Source organism: Corylus avellana, chromosome 1 (assembly GCF_965113065.1).
Source record: "Corylus avellana chromosome 1, dhCorAvel1.hap1.2, whole genome shotgun sequence".
NCBI classification, from domain to species: domain Eukaryota; kingdom Viridiplantae; phylum Streptophyta; class Magnoliopsida; order Fagales; family Betulaceae; genus Corylus; species Corylus avellana.
In genome coordinates this window covers 28,503,835-28,523,699 of record NC_142490.1, presented here as the reverse complement: position 1 = coordinate 28,523,699, position 19,865 = coordinate 28,503,835, and the positions used below count along the sequence as shown (strand labels likewise).

Genomic DNA, 19,865 nt, shown 5'->3' with positions numbered 1-19,865 from the left:
AGAAGGGCTGTATCTTACTATCAGCAGCTCTCAATCCATTCCACATATAAGGAGAATTAGTTACAATGATTGGGGAGAATATTCTGAGAATCATAGCTGGTAGGGACAGATTTCCTTCTAGAAGAGTAAAATATATTGTAGCCTAGCATTCTGACAGTTATATTCAATATATACTGCATATGTCCCTTGTATATGTTGTGTTAAGGGACATGACTTTAACTATATTTCATGGTATCTTATTAATATGGGAAAAAACGCTTTTCAGCTTGAGGCTATGAATATTGGAAAGCTAGTATCGTGTGCATGTATTGCCATTGAAGATTGGTCTTTTTGCTAAATATGATTTAAGCGATTTAGGAGACAAGACTTGAGTTTTGTATTTGTATCAAACATCTCAGGAATTTAGTACAAAAATTGTGTAAAAAGAGGCGAAAGCAATGAGTTTTAGAAAAAGAAAAAGGTAAGAAGCCAGAAGTTTTGTTGAAAATAAAACGTATCCTAATATTCGAAAAATCTGCAGTAATCATGAATTCTGTAATATGATAAATGAATGAAGTTAAGCAGACTTTAATAAAGAGTTTGATTTAGTAATTTGGGCCTGCTTGAATTTTTTTTGCAGAACATCTTGGCATGTTAGGTTGGAAATATATTTTTTTGATAAGTAATTTACTCCAAGGAGAGGGGCATGTTTGGTTGGATATATTCAGTATTTTCCTTTTGATCCAAAGTCCATTTGCTGGTTTAAGCTAACCAATGATTCTAGGTGCTTTACATTTGATCAAATTATCGTCAATGTTCTTTACTACATTGTTATTAAACATGTTTACCTTCATCTTTGGAACATAATTATTTTCTATGCTTTGGAATTTATTGTCCACTTTTGAATGGTGAAGTTAGATCTGGATTCAGTTTGGGTAAACATCTGATGTATGGTAACCAATAACAGGCTAAGCTCCCTTCTGTATTGAGGATATATCGTGACACACTTACTGCTGATATGAAAACTGCAATTAAGACTGCAGTTGCAGAGCTGCTTCCTGTTCTTGTTGTCCGGCCATTGGAATCAGATTTCACGCCTGGAGAGCGAACAGTTGATGCAGATGGTGAGAAGTTTCTAAGTTCTAACATTATTAGTCTGTCATGTTTATTAGCAACGAGGCACCTAATGTAATTATTATTTGATCGTATACATTTCTTATATGATTAAATATCTGCCAATCTTCTCTACAGACACAATAGGTTCTTTTGAGCTTGTGTTCTGTTCGTTTCAATCTTTTTGCGGTTGTGTGGTGACTCAGGTGGAGGTGCATCACTCGCAAGCAAGTTGAGGAACCTGTCATCTGAAAGCTTTGTTCAACTTTTGAGTACTATTTTCTTGATTATACGGGTAATGTGTATATGACTATACTTGTATACTTTCTATGCATTTAGGTTAAATTTTAATTGACTGAAACGAAAAAAAGAAAGAAGGAAAATGTTGAGTTTTCCACTTGTAAAGTGCATGCTTCATAATATATATTTTTTGCTTTAGTTCTGAGACTAGAAACTGACCACTACTGACAAGTTTGCTTGAGTGAATTAGCATGTAATATTGATGGTAGTGAGTTAGCATTTAAAGATAGGTTTTGAACATGCCTTTGGTATGGTGACATTGAGGCTTTAAGATGTAAATTCGCAGCTTAACCAATTGATTGAATGTATGACCCAATTACAAAATTTATTTTTTGATATGATTGTAGATTGAAGCTGGTAGTTACTTTGACAAAAAGACTGAAAGTGGCTTGTGATTTGACAATTTAGAGGGGAATGATATAGTTACCTCAGGGTATTTTGGGTTTCAAGGCTCTTTAATTGGGGTCTTTTTTGTGGGTTTGTAGGTTTTCCTGTGTACTTAGGGGCACCTTACGCTTTTTGTTATATACAACATTACTTATATAAAAAAAATTTAATTGATGTGTTGTTCAGCTACAATGCTCAGCAATGTAACAGCTAGTCAAATTTGTTGAGCAGCTAGTCAAATCCTTAGTTAAAATGGCTACCGGATGTGAAGCCTTTTTTTCTTTGTTTCTTTCTTTTTTTTTTTTTTTTTTTTCTTTTTTTTTTTTTTTGAATTTTTTGCTTTTGGGCTAGCCAAAATAACTTTCCAAAGAAGCATCTAACCTTTCCTTGATAATTTCCATGCAAGTATTGTGTAATATGATTTATTTTCTTCTAGTGAATGCAGGCACATTTAGTGCGGGCTGCCGAAGTGAAAAAGGCCATTGAGTGGATCATGTCCAGCATTGATGGTCACTATGCTGCTGATTCAGTTGCTGCTGCAATTGCACTTGGTGCTGCAACTGCAGAAACATCTCAAGACAGCGAGGGTGAAAGTTCTTTTCTTCTGCCATATTTACCTCAGAGAGCTGCCAAGGTTCCTTCATTTCAGGGAAAAGCAAATGATGCCACAAGTCCCTCAAATATGTCAAGAAATTTCAGGTGAATCCTTGTCCATGGTTATATTTTACAAATTTGTTCACATTTTATGAAACCTTGATTTTTTAAGTTTTGGCACAGAGGTGCTTAGCTATGTGCTCATTTTGTTTGTATGAGATTAAATTTTTACTAGGAATTTCCAAAATTGTTTTTTCCTTGTTACACTTGCACATTATTATCCATTTGAAAATTAATATGGGTGAGGCACAGATGAAAAAACATGATTGTTTTGTTAAGAATGGGGTGGAGGGTGAGGTTGTGGGTTAAAGACATGCTGGGTGTGTGTGTTTAACTTACAGTAAAAAAAAAAAAGAAAATTGTGTTGGTAATGAAATTAACTCATATTATATTGTATTTGTGGGGTCATATATTAAATGACAATGTTGCATGCAGTACATTTGTTATAGTTTCATATATTACTAGCCCAACACAATGCTGCACTACAGCATTTACCTGTTCAATCGTGCAGGTAATGAGTTGTGTTCCCATTGCCATAGTATGGATGTATAAGGTAAATGGTTAAAGAGGATCACAGTTCACATGTTATAACCACTTATACTTGAGCTTCTATGTTTGTTTTATTTTTACTTGAAAAAGATAACATTGCATTTTCTTTTTCGAAAGTACATTCAACTGAACTTCTCATGATCACAAGCTTGTCTTTGTTTATAATAGTTTTAAGTAACCATTATTGTCACATTATGGTATCATCCACTACCAAGGCAGGTAGTGGCAACCAATCTGTCTGCTTTCAAATCAAACTTGTCATGTCATTGCAATGGTCTGTAACTGATGGCCCTCATGGAACTGTATAGCGACTGTTGGGATAGAACATGCAAGATAGGCTGTGAAGCCAGCTCCCAATTCCTTCTTGGAATCCTTCCAGAACCTTATTTCTGGCTCAAATTGGTTGTTTATTATTTGTGGCTCATTTATCAAGTGTTCAGTTTCCAAACTCTGTCCTGACCTTGTATTAAGTGCTTTGGCAAAGAAATATAACATCCTGAACAATGTGGTCCCCCAAACAGGGCTGATGTAATGAGAGAAAACACAGAAGCTGTTTTTGCAGCTTGTGATGCTGCTCATGGAAGATGGGCGAAGCTCCTTGGGGTCCGTGCTCTTATTCATCCCAAGTTGAGACTGCAGGAGTTTTTAAGCATATACAACATCACCCAAGAGTTTATAACTGCTACAGAAAAGGTATTCATGTTCATCTCAGTTTTTTTTTTCTTTTTAAATTGAAGGATACAACTTCTCGTTTATATTTATAATACTGTTTTATGCTAACATAAACAGATTGGTGGAAGGTTGGGATATAGCATACGTGGAACACTGCAGTCTCAGGCGAAAGCCTTTGTTGACTTTCAGCATGAATCTCGAGTTAGTTTTTGATCTTGCTTGCATTCATTAAGTCTATTTCTGGACCCTATGTATGTCATTCTTGACTAATTATTTTGTTGTTATTGTAGATGGCAAAAATTAAGGCAGTGCTTGACCAAGAAACATGGGTGGAAGTAGATGTTCCTGATGAATTTCAGGCCATTGTCACTTCACTTTTTTGTTCTGAAGCATTGATTTCTGAGAACCTCCATGATGCTCAAAATAATGTGGAAACAAGCTACAGTGAAGTGATCACAAACAATGACTTTTCACTCATGGCAGATACTGGACCACGGAAAGCACAGCAGCAAATTGAGGATGCTAATTTTATTGGAGTATCTATAGAGAATGCACATGTGAAATCTACTCCCTTGGCTGAGGCTATTGAAAGAAATAAAGCTGATGCCATAACTAATTCGGCTCATAATAGCAATAATAAAATGAAGGAGCATGTAAAATCTACCTCTCAAACTCTTATGTACAAAGATGTTGGTTATCACATGGTAAACTGGTTAGTTATCTTATTTTACTTTTTTCTTGTTTTTTGTTTTTTTAATCTTTTTTCTTGTCTGCTTTGAAAGAAAAAGTAGTCTGAGTGTAGTTGATACTTCCAGTTTATGTTTAGTTAATGGCATCTATTGGTCTTTATAAAGACCTTTTCATCTATATTATGAGGTGTTTGCTCTGCTTTATATTTTGTGATAACTCAGTTTTATGTGAAATTGTTTTAAGTATTTTCATATTGAGAGTCTCTTCGTGTAATATTAATCTCATGTAAAAACTTTTTATTCTTTATCTGTAATCTTTTTCTTTGTTCTTTTTCCTTCCAGTGGCTTAATATTAGTGAAGATGTTGTCAGAGTTCATTGATATGAACAACTTTTTGCCAGCACTGTCTTCAGAAATTGTTCATCGTGTTGTTGAAATTTTAAAATTTTTCAATACAAGGACATGTCAGCTTGTTCTTGGTGCAGGTGCCATGCAGGTACTAATTTTTTGTCCCAATATAGATGATTTGTGAATTCTCAAAACTTTTCCTTTGAATTTGACGCATAAAAACTCTGAAAGGGTTCAGAATATATAAACTGATATACTTCAAGTACTCTAGGGTTATGCTGTCTTTTTTTTTTTATATTTTATATTTTATATTTTTTTAGTTCAATATGAATAGTTATCGAAAGACATGTTTATCAAATATAACAGTTTCTTGCGTGCATGTAATGGTACCATGGAATTTTTTGGCGATCTTACTTGCGACTATTTGTCAGGTTCAAAAATCCTAAAAGGAATAATGAATGATTTTCCTTTCAATTTTCTATAGGTTTTATTTACAAACCTTGGTCCTTATTGCGTCTTTTATAGAGCAATAAACTATTGTATTTTTCTTTCTTATATGTTAGGCGCCCTTTGTTCTATTTTATCTCATGCTTTCAATGTGAACTCAATTTTGAGGGTGGTCATTGTTGTAACTTTTGATTGGGTTGAAATGGTGTGGCAGGTGTCCGGTTTGAAGTCTATCACGTCTAAACACTTGGCCCTGGCAAGTCAAGTAATCAGTTTTACTTATGCTATTATCCCTGGTAGGTGATAGTAAATTAGCACGCTTCTACTTTTGTGAAATTTGTACCATTGTTGTGAGAATTTGATCCGTATTCATTGGTATATTAGACTCTAATAACAAATTGTTTCTATTCCAGAGCACCTTCTGGTTGAACTCTTAAGTTTCCTGAATGGCAAGTTCTTGGTTGGCTAATTTTGCTTATTAATCTTCTTGTTTTCTTCATTTTCTTCTTGGGGTAGTGGAGGGTGGTTTGGGATACATTGTTCCAGTTGGTCAATGCTCATTTAGTCGAAGAGTGGCTTTTCCATTAGGATTCATTAGCCATTAAGTTCCCAAAATGATGACATTGTAACCATCTTTTGAATTTTTGATGTTTTGGCCCGTATTATTTAATCTCTCTCTCACTCAACCAACTACAGACACTACCCAAAAGCATAAGGAGGGGATAAAGAAGGATGAAGTAAAGTTAGTTTGGACTTGTCATCTCTGAAATTGCTCGAAATCAATTTCACCGCTTCATCATCATCATCATCATCATCATCATACTCATAATCAAATATATGAAAAATACATTGCAAACATGAAGGGATTATACATGATTTATACATTTTTCCATTTGTTGAATGCTCATTTAGTTTAAGAGTGCCTCCTTTATACTTTTCATGTACATGTGTGGTGCCCCCTTTAATTTTCTCTCTCAAATGTATCCTCACTCTTCTTCCTCTCTTTTCAACCAACCACAAACTCTACCCAAAAATGAAAGGAGGAGAGAAAGAATGATTAGGTAAATGTAGTCTCCATCATCTGCCATCATCATCTCAGAATCGTAATCAAATTTATTGAAAATGCTATGTAAACATGAATGGATTATACATTATGTATATATTCTTCCAGTTGTTGAATGCTTATTTAGTCTAAGAGTGCCTCCCTTTATACTTTTCATGTACATGTGTGTTGCCCACCTGTAATGCTCCGGATATAGTGTTACATATCCAAAAGGCTGAAATAAATTTTATTCTAGCAAAGTCTTTCAAGTTTGCGGTTGAGGGGGGTCTCTCTCTTACGGATCATTGAAAGAAGCAGGGGTGTTATGCCATCGGTATTTTAAGTAAAGTCAATGTGTATTGGCTGTTTGCTATCCTGGAGGCTCTATCTCAAGTGGAGGGGTTGAAGGAGTTTGTGAAGTCTCTTCTAGGGTTGGAAATAAGGCCAACCTTGCCCAGCGTTTTTCTAACAATCATAGGCGTTTCTTGGCTCTTGAAGAGTATGGAAATTGTGGTCGTAGAAGATTCATTGTTATACTAGAAGGCAGAGAAGGTAAGGGTTGGAGAGGCTTTGCCTTCGAGTTGCTGAAGACTTATATTTTTCTAGTAATTTGTCAGCCCTGGGAATATAGGGTTGTCAACCCTGAAGATTCAAGGTGGTTCTCATTTGACAAACATGGTAATCCATCGGCGTTGTTGCTCAAAGCCTTGAATGAGGCTATAGGTAAGTGGACGTACACAGAGGTGATGGTAGGGTCGAGGCAGACTCGGCAATTACTACAAAGCATAGGGGCACTTTGATGCAAGTGAACTGGTGGCACGAGGTGCCAGAGGTAGGGGAGCGTCTAGGGAAAGCTCAAAGCATCCTTGAAATCCAACCGGTGCTGACGAGTGATTTGGGTGTATACTTGGATTTCTACGCCCTTAAAAACCTATTGGTTTCTCTAAAGGGGGAAGTGGACCATTTAATTGTCATATTAGAGTTGGGCTAGGGTCTTCTTGGCCCCGAGAGTGGTGTAGGCCTTGACAGGGCTGTAGTCGATTAGCTGAAGCCCAAACTCGTTAGGAGGGCCCTTTCTAATTCTTTTGTCGATGCCCAAGTTTGAGATCCTGCCCACTGTTGGTCCAAGCCAATAGGGTGACAACTAAAGGTTTAGGCATGTCTTAATGGGTCATGGTTTAAAAACTAGTATCGTCCCAGATCCAAACCCACTCTTAAGTCGAGAGTCAGAAAGATCGTTGGGGCTGTGGAAAGGGTGAAACAATGGTGGGCTTCTTACCGCTTTCAAGATTCTTTGAGTTTCATTTTGGCGTGCCTAAAAAAAGACGCTTTGGCCAATTTCAAATATATTACGCTTTAGCCCCTTCTCTCCTTCGACCTGTTTCCTCTCTCTCTCTCTCTCTCTCTCTCTCTCATCCAAAGTCTAGCCTTCAAACACCCCACCCCAAAATGAGGGGAGAAGTAAGGGTAAAATAAATTTGGTTTGGACCTTTTATCTTCGAAACTATTTCATTATAATTAGATCATTGAAATATAAAGATTGAGAAGAAGATATAAAAAATATGTAAGATAATTCATGGACGTTGATGTGGTGAACTTGGTGTCCATGGCATGGATGGCAGGCTCCATGTATTTGCAAGGCCCACAATAAAAAGGTGGGTGAACTTGATGTGTGTGTGTGTGAGAAGAGAGAAATAATATACAATTTGATTAAATGGTTATTATGATGATGAAACTGTGAAGCTGGTCCTGGCAATTTGGAAAACGACGAATCAAAGCCGATTTTATTTCATCCTTCTTTATCCTTTTGATTTGGGGTTGTTGGGGTGTGTGGATTGTTGTGTGGGTGGTGAGAAGAGATTAAAGAAGAGAGTGGGGCTGCAGCTGAGAGAGTGAAAGAGAGAGGGTTGATGAAAACAAAGAAGGTAAAACGCCACTAATTTGAAAATGAGAACCCAATAGTTAATGTCGGAAGGGTCACATTCATAGCAATTCAAAAGTTCAAGGTGCTACTTGCTAGTTTTGAAACTTGCGGGACCAAACTGACAGAAATGTAAAAGTTTGAATAGCTAAAATGTATTTTAGCCCATCCAAACAAATAAAACAGTGAGTGTTGACATGGAAACATTGTGGATCTACAGTGTTCTTATATTCTATGCTTAAACTAAATCTTACTAGCCAACTAGAAATTATGTAATACAGATGAACTTCAAAATAATTATTTTCATGTTCTATAAGCCGACAAAGGTAAGATTCTCTATTTAACTTCACATACAACTAACTGTTCATGTGGTAATTGTTAATGATGATATAATTAGCTCAAGGTGGGAAATATATATATATATATATATATATATATATATATATATATATATATATATATTTTTTTTTTGGGGGGGGGGGGGGGGGTGGTGGTGGTGGGGGAGGGGAGTGGGAGGTGATATAGGTGCATCTGACTGTGAATAAATGGCTAGGCATACAGATTCATGAAGAATGAAATGTGTCATATATATTGAATCATGCCTTGAACAACCACACACATATATAGACCATGTGTGGCTTGTTTGTTGCCATATGTTGCAGGTGTACTTATTTGAAGCTACATATTGTATATTGTATATTAACATATTAATGGTTGGATTCAGATTTGTAGTAGATCAAGAGAATTGGTGAAAGAACTCCTGTGAAATATAGATCAAGAAAACCACTAATAATGAGATGCATAGAAAGGTTCAATCATATTCATAGACATCTGTTGATCCCTTAGGTTAAATTAGCGGGCGAGGAGCTTATGAGTGTGATAGACTTTTCCTTATTGGTCTTGCTGATATTATAAAACTTTCTTCATAGACATATAAGAAGGTTTACATAACAAATTATCTTTTCCAAAATGAACCCTCACCTTTATCTTTTGTTCAGTGAATAATAGATAAAGTCTGACATTTTGCAATTAGAACAATTGGCTTAGTTCTTTAGCGTTTCGATTTTTTTTTTTTCCCAATAATGTGACCACAATTTAGCATGTTCTCTTTCTTTCTTCACCTATGCTATCTTGACTATATGTTTTCGTGTGTATATATATATATATTTTGATAAGTATATCTATATCTAATCTTTCATTGACTTGACTATTTTTGTTCTTTTGGGCTTTCTTTCTTCATGTTTTGTAAATCAAGAAACATGTAGTCAGTGAATATTTCATTGTCTGTGTTTGACAGAAAACGTTCTTGGATGAGTTATGACTTTTTTCTTTGTCTGGACTAAGATATCAGGAGAATTCTTTTTCTGAAAGTACCTGAGACACGGAAAGCATTATTGCTATCAGAGATTGATCGAGTAGCTCAGGATTTTAAGGTTCACCGAGATGAAATACATACAAAGCTGATTCAGATAATGAGAGAAAGGTTATTGGTTCATCTGCGTGGCTTGCCTCAAATTGTTGAGAGCTGGAATAGACCTGAAGATGCTGACGCACTACCCAGTCAGTTTGCTCGTTCCCTGACCAAGGTAACTTTCTCTCTGCTGGGGTTTTGTTATTTATTACTTGACCTTGAAGAGCACCTTGATTCATCATTATTTACAATTAAAAAGTACTGCTTGCCCAATTTGCATATTACCAAGGAGAAAGTGTGAAAGAATGTGTATGAAGTTCTAAAGAAAACAAAAAATGTTTTGCAATATGGGCATGTTCTTTTTTGGTGACACGCACACATGTATGCTCAATGGGGCCCTCTTTATAAGAAAAAAATGTTACCTATTTTTACTACTATAATTTCTAATGTGAAATTATAATGAGTATGCATTGGACAGTAAGATGCTCACTTTAAAAGATCTCAAAAGATCATGAAAAAAAGAAGATTTTGGCCTTTTCTTATATATATATATATATATACATATATACATATATATATATATATATATTTTCGTTTTGCTTAGAAAAAAAGATATATAAAAAAAAGCCTTCTTATTCTTCTGTTTTTTTTTTTTTTTTTTTTTTTTTTTTTTCATGTTCTTTATGTGCATTCCTGTGTAAAGCCCTAATTCCATTTTTTTTTTGATCGGTAATATCAATTTATTAAAAGCGCAAGGGGCGCAATCCATGTACACAGGAAATATACAAAAAGAGCCCACATATACAAACTTTTAATTGGAAAATAATGCACATAAATCTAGGAATTCCGCAAGCGTTGAAACTTGCGAAGAATGCCACAAAACTCTCCATGAGAAAAGTATTTGAAGCACCCTTTTCTTCAATTCTGTAATGCCAAGTTCACGGTCCTTTAAACTCCGTGCATTCTTCTCTCCATAAGCACCACATTACACACAAAGGAGCTATTCTCCAAATTTGCAGACCTGTACAATTACCCTTTTGTCCTCTCCAACTTCCCAAGCATTCCTTCAACCCACTCGGCATCACCCACTTAACACCAAACAACTGACAAACCATATTCCAAACCTCAATAGCAACTTCACAATGCAATAGTAAATGATCAATAGATTCACCACTCTTCTTGCACATACAACACCACTCCGTCACTATAATATTTTTTTTACGTAGGTTGTCAATCGTTAGTATTTTCCCCAACACCGTTGTCCACACGAAGAAAGCCACTCGCGGAGGAGCTTTACTCTTCCAAGGGCCATCCACTTGTCCCGAATTAACTTTCACCTTATAGTATGACTTCACCTCAAAATTCTTTTTTTTGAGGGAATCCAACAAATTTTATCCACCCCACCATGCCTAATTTGTTGGGAATACAGCAATTCGAAAAATCGCGAAACCTCTTCCAGTTCCCAATCATGAACCGGTCGAATAAACCTTACATTCCAATGAATAGCACTATTTACTGTATCCATATTCTCCTCCACCCATGCCTCCTTTGCAGATGCTATATTAAATAGAGCGGGAAACACAGTCTTCAATGGTAACTCTCCACACCACACATCCTGCCAAAATAAAACTCGAGACCCATTTCCAACCTCAATCCGCACATGTTGTTTAAAATTGTCCCACCCCCTTCGAATACATTTCCATACTCCCACCCCATAAGGTCCTTGGAACACCAACCACCCCTCATCATACCATATTTCACCTCCACTAATCTCCTCCACCAAGCCTCTCCTTCGTTGGCAAACCTCCACAACCATTTGCCTAACAACGCACAAACAATTGAACTGAATCAAACTCCTTACCCCTAATCCCCCAGCCTCCCTAGTCATGCAAACCTTGGACCAGTTTACCAAATGGAACTTGTACTCATCACCTACACCTCCCCATAAGAAATCTCTTTGTATTTGTTCTATACACTTCGCCACACTCACTGGGATTTGAAACAAAGAAAGATAGTACGTGGGTATATTTGAAAGCGTACTTTTAATCAACGTCAGTCTACCACCCTTGGATAAATACATCCGCTTCCACCCTACCAACTTAGTCTCCATTTTCTCAATGACCTTACTCCCCATATAGATAGATCCTTATAACGAGCGCCCAAAGGTAACCCCAAATTCGTCAACAGCATCGATTCCACTCCACACCCAAGTATACTTGACAGACCTTCCAAATCTCCCACCTCACCTATAGGAACAATTACCGACTTTGCCAAGTTTATTTTCAACCTTGAAACTGCTTCAAAACACAACAGCAAACACCTCAAATTACGAAGTTGTTCCGCCTTTGGTTCGCAAAAGATAAGTGTCATCTATGAATAGTAAATGTGACACTTCCATTACCTCAGGATGTCGCGAACCCACCGAAAATCCAAACAAGAGCTCTCTCTCCACCACTGCATTCATGATTCTGCTAAACGCCTCCATCACCACCACAAATAATAAGGGGGACAAAGAATCCCCTTGCCTCACTTCTCGAGAGCTACTAAAGAAATCTGCAGGTGTTCCATTAATGAGCACAGAAAAATGTATCGCGGAGACACAATGATGAATCTAGCCTCTCCACCTTTCCCCAAAACCGCATCTCTCTAACATGTATAATAAAAAGTCCCAATTGACATGATCATAAGCCTTCTCCAAATCCAACTTGCAAATAAGACCAGGCACCCCAGAACGAAACATGCTAGCCTCGCATTCATTCGCCATTAAAATGGAGTCCAAAATTTGACCTGGAACAAATGCATTTTGTGTGTGTGACACAAGCTTCCCCAACACTGAGTTCAAATGACTAACCAACACCTTTGAAATTATTTTATACACCCCACTTACAAGACTAATAGGGCGAAAATCCTTAATTTCCATCGCTCCAGCTTTCTTTGGAATGAGCGCCACAAATGTAGCATTAAAACTCCTCTCAAATTTTCCGCTCTCATGAAATTCCTTGAAAACCGCGATCATGTCCTTCTTGACCACCTCCCAACATTTCCAAAAAAATGCCATAGAAAAGCCATCAGGTTCGGGTGCTTTGTCGCCCTTCAACTTCCTCACCACCTCCCAAACTTCTTCTTCCTCAAACTCTCGCTCCATCCATACTCTTTCCCCTTCATCAATGGAATTAATATTTTCCATCGTTGGAGCTAAAAGTGCACTATATGATCTTGTATAATTGCTGGATCCTCAGTCCTGTTCCCATCCACCATCATTGCAGCAATCGTGCTCTTCCGCCTATGCAAGTTGGCCACCCTATGGAAGAACTTTGTATTCCGATCTCCCTCTTTCAACCACAATGTCCTAGATTTCTGTTTCCAACTCACCTCTTCTTGAAATAGAGTCCTCTCTAGGTTTTGAGATCACTCATCTCATTTAATTAACTCCTCTGCCGTTAACTATCTACTTTCTGCAATACGATCCATCTTACCCAATTCCTACTCTAACTTCTTTTTGCGTTTTCCTATGTCTCCAAACACCTCCACATTCCATTTTTTGAGATCAGCTTTCGGAGGTTTCAATTTTCGAGCCAACACATAACTCGCATTACCTTCAAAGTAATAAGAGTCCCACCATCGCTTCCTCTGCTCCACAAATCCCTCCGTTTGTAACCACATATTCTCAAACCGAAATGGCATTCGACCCCTTCCCATTCCACATTCCAACATCACTAGAAAATGGTCTGATAGTACCCTAGGCAGCCTCTTTTGACATACCTCTGGAAAGTATTCCTCCCAATCTGTAGATATCAAGAATCTATCGAGCCTGGACCTTGCACGCTGATTAGACCATGTGATCCGCCCCCCTACCATTGGAAGATCTATAAGCCCTTGCTCGAAAATATGATCAATCATTGCTTGTGTATGTCTGGGAGCACGTAATCGTTCACCAGAGTGTCCGAACTACATTTAAATCCACCCCCCCCCCCCCCCCCCCCCCCACACACACACACACACACACACACACACACACCAAGGTTTTTCCCAAATATTCATTAAACCACCCAGTTCATCCCATAGAATACTTCTAACACCATCCTCATTTGGACCATATACCCCAGCAAAAGCCCACTCAAAATTTCTTGGAACACTTTTGAAAACACAGGCTACTACAAATCTCCCTATACATTCCTCAATCTTCTCTACCACTTGCCTATCCCACATTAATAAAATACCTCCGGATGCACCCGTAGCTCCCAAGTAAATCCAATCAACATACGTACACCCCCATACACTTCTGAATCACCTCAATATTTATGACCTCCATTTTTGTCTCTTGCAAACACACAATATCTGCCTTCCACTCTCGTAACCTCCTCCTAATTTTCATTCTTTTCTCAGGCTCATTCATACCTCTCAAAATTATTTTTGGCTTCATTAACAATACTTACCAGCCCTCCCTTTTCCACTCACTTTAGATGATCCCTTCACATCATAGTTCACTGTGCATTCAATCGCTTTAATTCACGATTACCTCGATTCCCCGATTTGGCACTCCTTTGTTGACCACTACCCCCTCTTCTGTTATGTCTATTGTCCTCAATTGCAGTAAACAGCGCCAACAAATCCTCCTCATGCCCATCACAAATTAATCCCAAATCCTGACAAAACTCTAAAACCCTCTCTAACACCCAATCCGGAGATAATGAATGAGTTTCTCTTGCCCCTGTAATGGCCAATGGTTGAATGTCAAACATCTCTGTCCCCCCCATCTCATCTACTTTATCAGCCCTCTCAACCAGTGCATAAACCCCAGCTCCATCTCCCAGGCTCTTCTTTGCCTCCCCTCTCCTCTCCCCTTTCTTCCTCTCTCCCAATTTTGCTTTGCTCCATAGGTTTCTCGACAATCAGAGCCACCTCTTTGGCCTTTTCTGTGCATCCTGCTTCCTTCTCGGTCCCTATTGAATCTCCGGCAATATTGCCGGCAATGTCTAGAGCTTGCAATTCCTAATCGACGAGCTGACCCATATCCTCTACAGCGCCGATATGGTTTGTTATCCCATCTTTGGCCCTTTCTGCTTCAATTTTGGCTGCTCACTTGAACCCGCCACCCCCACTCCTATTGCCGCCTCTATGGCCATGCGAAACCCAATATTAGGTTTCCTCGAGTGTCCCCCGCTCTTGTTGGCATTGTCTGTGGCAGTTACACATCCTGTCTGCTACGACGTCCTACTCCGGCAATTCTCCGACGGCTCCTTAGTCTCCGATTGGTCCATTTGACCCACCATTTTTTGGCGCCAGCGTACCAGTCGTTTGGGTAGGTGCCTACGCACGTAAATTTTGTGATACCTCTTAATGATTTGTTGTCGAGAGGGCCTGTCAATTGGATCCAACACTTGTTTGGGCTAAGAAAGGCCTGGCCCATCCTCCTTCTCCCCCCTTGCCGCCCATTGCTTCAGCCCATTCCCCTCGTTGACTTGACCCAGCGGAATCCCCTTCCCCTTATTCCCCCAACCCATCTACAGCTTAATCAAACAGCTGGATATTTCTTTCTACAAGGAAAGTAAACTCTCCTTAATGCCTTGCATGATACTTTCCTGCTTTTGAATTTTTAGAGTCCATTTTCTGCGAGATTCTCGGCCGCGATCTCCCTGTCTTGCGCACCTTCCATAATCAATTTTGGACCCACCTACCCTTTTCACCTACCGCTGCCTCTGCATATGATTGCTAGTCTTGGATCCCCACCCGTGGCGTCTCCTTGTTCGCTCCACTCGTCTATCCTACTAGTTTCTTCCCCTCCGATGCCCCAATAGGGGATGCCATTTCTTTTTGCTTCTCATAGTGCACCTTCAGCCTTTGCAATTGCTTCCGGCATTCTTCCCATCCCTTCCCTTGATACCCCTCTGGTATTATCACAAAACTCCTCCGGCCTTTGCCTCCATACTCGGACAACTCCAAATAATTTCCATAAGAATTCTTTCTTCTCTGCATAACGTACAAGAAGCATTTTTTTTGTGAATTAAAACTAAGCGGACAATCTCTCTCTCTCTCTAGACTCGGATGAATTTCAAAATTTGAATTTTTGAAAGTTTTTTTCTGCGATCGGTGGCGCGGTTGGTGCTGCGCGTTAGGGTTCGGCGTATGGAACGCAGATTCTCTTTTGAAGCCAAAACCTTCTGCCTTTCGGCAAAGGTTGGGTGTCCTAACCTTCGTCTGGAGGAGAGGAGAAAAGGTTTCGTGGGGTATATTTACGCGAGCATTCGGTGTTCGTCGTGGTTGGTGGAAACGGTGGAAGCGGCGATTCAGGTTCAGGTGAAGGAAGAAATTGCCAAATCTTACCGTGAGGGTGATAAGGCCACGATCGTCCACGGGGGAGGTAATAAGGCCGGAAGGTTCTTGGAGGTATCGGTGTTGGCTGAGGGTGGTCGTAAGGGAGTCATTTGGCTTCCGGAGGGACGTTTTGGGAGGGGCTGGCGGCGTTTCGCGGGAGAACTTCGGCAACTGATGGCGGCACAGATCAAGTCGGATGGTACGGCGGAGTCGGGGGTTCCATCTTCGGCAGGGTTTCTAATGGATGGTCCTTCTTTGGGGGTCGATTCCGGGAGGTCTTTCGTGGATGTCCTTCGATCTTCTCTGGGCGTCGAGGCAAGAGCAGTTGAGTATCCGAGGTCTCTCGATTTGCTTCCGGGGTCGTCTTGTTGGGATTCGGAGTATGACGGTTTGGGGTTGCGTTCTGCCGTGGATTGCTCTGCGTTGGAGAGCTTGTCTTCTCCTCTGGCGGAGGCGGCTGGGTCAGTGAGTTTGAGGAAGAAGAAGAAGGGCAAGATCGGTATTAGTGGATTGTTGAGGCTTCTAGGGCAAATCCAACGTAAGTTGGACCGGGTCCGTGCAGGGGTTGTCTCGAAGCCCAATCGCAGGAGTAAAAGGGTTCGTTTTTTGGGCCTATCAACTTCTGTTTTGGGTTGTGATTCCGGGTCGGTCTCTTAAGTGGGTTTGGGTCAAAATTTGGATCTGGTTCAGTACTTGGATCCGGATTTCTCAGATCCAGTCCATAACTCGTTCTCATTACCTTTGGAGTCTGTATCGGCTGGGATTCCTCTAGCCTCTGAAGAGTGTTTGGAGCCGTTGGCTAGGTCTTCTTTGAGTTTGCAGGTTACCGGTTTGGATTCCGGCGATGGGTCTTCCCCGGCAGTGTTCTCTCTCTCTCCGGTGCGAGTTTTGGGCGAGATTGTTGGGTCTGCCGGTGACGGGTCCTCTCAGGGGGCTACTTTTTCCCTTTCTGCGGAGGCTTTACCGGCGAGCACGTTGCGCAGGGACGGGGAGGGTTCTTTTTCTTCGATGCCTGAAACCTGCCGGGGTGCGACTGTGTCTTCGAAGATTTCTGATTCGGCTCGTCTTTCTATTCTCAAGGAGGCCTTCGCAGTTCCTTGGGAGGTGGACTCTCCGGCGAGCTCTTGCAGGGAGGTTCCTTTTTCGGGGGAGGAGGAGCTGGTTGTTCGTCCTTCTTCTCCGGAGAAAGGTTTGTTTCGTCGTGGGTTCTTGAGTCCGAGAGCTGTCTCTCCCGCTCCGGTGGTGTTGAAGGATTCTTTGTCTTCTAAGGGAAAGGACCCTGTTCTGGTTCCCTCTGCGCCGGTGGAGGTTCAAGTTGGCTGTCTTCTTTCCCCTGCTACTACCTCCTTGTTCTCGTCGCAGGGATGCACTTCACTCTCGACTACTTCCCTTCTCGATGGGGCGGCTGAGATGGGGAGGAGTCTTAGCCGTCCTTTTCCTCGCATGACAGAGAGTGGTACTCTCATTTACTCCTCTATATCCTCGTCCCAACTGTTTTATACCCGGAGGGTGAAGGAAAAAGTCGCAAAGCAGCTGCATAAGAACAAGGACCTGCTTGCTTAGGTTGAAGTTTCTGCCCCTAAGGTTGAAGTTTCGGCTTCTAAGGTTAAGGGGTTGAGGGAGCTCAATAATCTGGATTGCTCCATCTCTCCGGTGAAGGGCCGGCGTCGGCGGGGTTTTTTGGGATCGAAAAATGCTTTTTCTTTTCCCCCTGAGGTGCACTAGGGTTCCACCTGAGATGCACTAGGGCTTTTCTTGGGGTTTGGTTGGGTCTCTTGTATTCCCCTTTGGATGGGTGTTTGGTTTGATTGGGTTTTCTGGGTTTTTGATTGGTTTGTTTGGGTTTTTTCTGGGTTTTTCTGGGTGTTTGATTGGGTTCCTTTGTATACATTATTGTGTACTTAGAGGCGCTTTGCGCTTTTTTTGATATATACTACATTACTTATCAAAAAAAAAAACGTACAAGAAGCAGCCAATGCGAAATGCCCTCCAATTTTCATGTACTATCTCACTATTAGTCAAATAATCAAAGGCAGTCACGAACCAGAAAATGGTTGGCCATGCCATAATCACTGAACGAGTTCTTCCTCTGCTCTTCTCTGCGAATTGTGCACCTCCTTGAACATTGGATCGAATCTCAAACGCTTTCATTTCTACGTAAAAATAACCCATCTCACCGATCAACCTCAATGAAAAACGAATCGACAAAACCTTAAGCTATCCAAATAGAATCCTAGAAGACTTATTACTTTTTTCCCTTTTTTTTTTTTTTTTTTTTGATAAGTAATTAATTTCTTTGAAAAGTACAGGGGGGTGCAACCCAGTACATAAGATGTATACAAAAGATAGTTTCCACTAAAGGCTAAAAGAAGCACAAAACCCCACAAATTCAGAAAAGTTAGAACAAGAACAAATATTATACGGCCTTGTCCAAGTAAAAAGTGATTTGACAAAAATGTTATTGAGCTATTCCTTCGACTTCTCACGATCTTTAAAGCATCTTACATTCTGCTCTCTCCTTATAGTCCCACATTTAGCGCAATGAGGCTATCCTCTACAAAACTAGAATTGAATGACTACCCATCTGACCTTACCAACAATCTAATAGTTCTATCACCCTTTAAGGCATATCCCATTTGAGTTCCAAAGAGTGTAAAGATCGTATTCCATAATTCTCTTACCACTTCGCAATAAAGACGATGATCTGTTGATTCTCTGTTTCACTTACACATGCAGCACCATCACACCACTATTGCTCTTCTCTTTCTCAGATTATCCAAGTCATAATCTTATCAGGTGCCACCGTCTACACAAGAAAACTCACTTTTAAACTTCAACTTTCCAAATACTCCAAGGAAAATAAGAACCCCAAAGGAGATAACAAGTGAAAAATGGACTACACCTCAATCTTATTATTCTTTGAAGGAATTCAAATGCAATCTTCCCCACCTTGTCTCCGCCTAAGAGAATATAACACGCCAAAAAATGCAAGCACCGCATCAGCTTCCCAATCCTGCACTGCTCGTAAAAAAGATACATTCCACTGAATACTACCATTAGAAACTTTCATTTTGTCCATAACCCATTCCTCCTTATATCACGCAATACTAAATGACTCCGATTAAACTTCCTTTCGTGAATGATCCCCATACAAACATCATGCCAAAAATCTAATCTTAAAACTTTTTCTGTAATACCCCCTTCCTGTAGGAAGATGATATTACGCATTTCTCATGAGGTTGTAACAACCCAGGAAAAAGTGCTAGGTACATTTGCACTATTACTCCAAAAGCACTAGTCAATTTGGAGCTTTTCTATACTTTATTATAAAGCCCACTTTCACCTAGTAACTAGGAAATGTGGGACTTCGCATCCATAACTATCATTATAAACCACCTACTTTATGTGTGAGTTTTCTTTTCATCTTCTCAAATATGGGACCAGGGTGTCACAAACTTTTCCTCTTAAATTCCTGACGTCCTCGTTAGGGCCACGTCATGCAGTGCTCCAGTAACACATGACCTGGCATTACTAAGTGGCTTTGATACCACTTTTAACGACCTAGTGAAAAGCGCTAGCCACATCTGCGCTATTACTAAAAAAGGACTAGTCCATTTGTACCTTTCCTAGAATTCATTATAAATTCCAGTTTTACCTAGTAACTAGGTATGTGGAACTGAACATCCATGACTATTTTTATAAACCACCCACTCTATGTGGGCTTCTTCTCATCTTTCCAATATAGGATCGGGTTGTTACAAACTCCCCTTCTTAAATTCCTGACGTCTTCGTCCGGGTTTCGTCATGTAATGCTCCAATACCACATGAGCTGACGTTATTAGGTGGCTTTGATATCACTTGTAACGACCTAAGGAAAAGCGCTAGCCATATCTACGCTATTACTTGAAAAGGACTAGCCAATTTGGAGCTTCTCTAAAATTCATTATAAAGCTCAGTTTCACCTAGTAACTAGGCAATGTGGGACTTAGCACCCATGATTATCTTTATAAACCATCCACTCTATGTAGGCTTCTTCTC

General features: G+C 39.9%; 1 protein-coding gene across 2 annotated transcripts in view; it reads left to right on the top strand.

Annotated features, from left to right (window-relative positions):
• The window catches only part of VPS54, a 56,749-nt gene that overhangs the window by 25,032 nt on the left and 11,852 nt on the right, over positions 1-19,865 (top strand). For both annotated transcript variants that reach the window (XM_059579895.2, XM_059579893.2), the window contains 9 exons: positions 947-1,103; positions 1,299-1,387; positions 2,225-2,478; positions 3,504-3,675; positions 3,772-3,855; positions 3,945-4,366; positions 4,686-4,839; positions 5,353-5,434; positions 9,446-9,687. In XM_059579895.2, the coding sequence (XP_059435878.1) occupies positions 947-1,103; positions 1,299-1,387; positions 2,225-2,478; positions 3,504-3,675; positions 3,772-3,855; positions 3,945-4,366; positions 4,686-4,839; positions 5,353-5,434; positions 9,446-9,687 (1,656 nt within the window). The remainder of the gene's footprint in view (positions 1-946; positions 1,104-1,298; positions 1,388-2,224; positions 2,479-3,503; positions 3,676-3,771; positions 3,856-3,944; positions 4,367-4,685; positions 4,840-5,352; positions 5,435-9,445; positions 9,688-19,865) is intronic.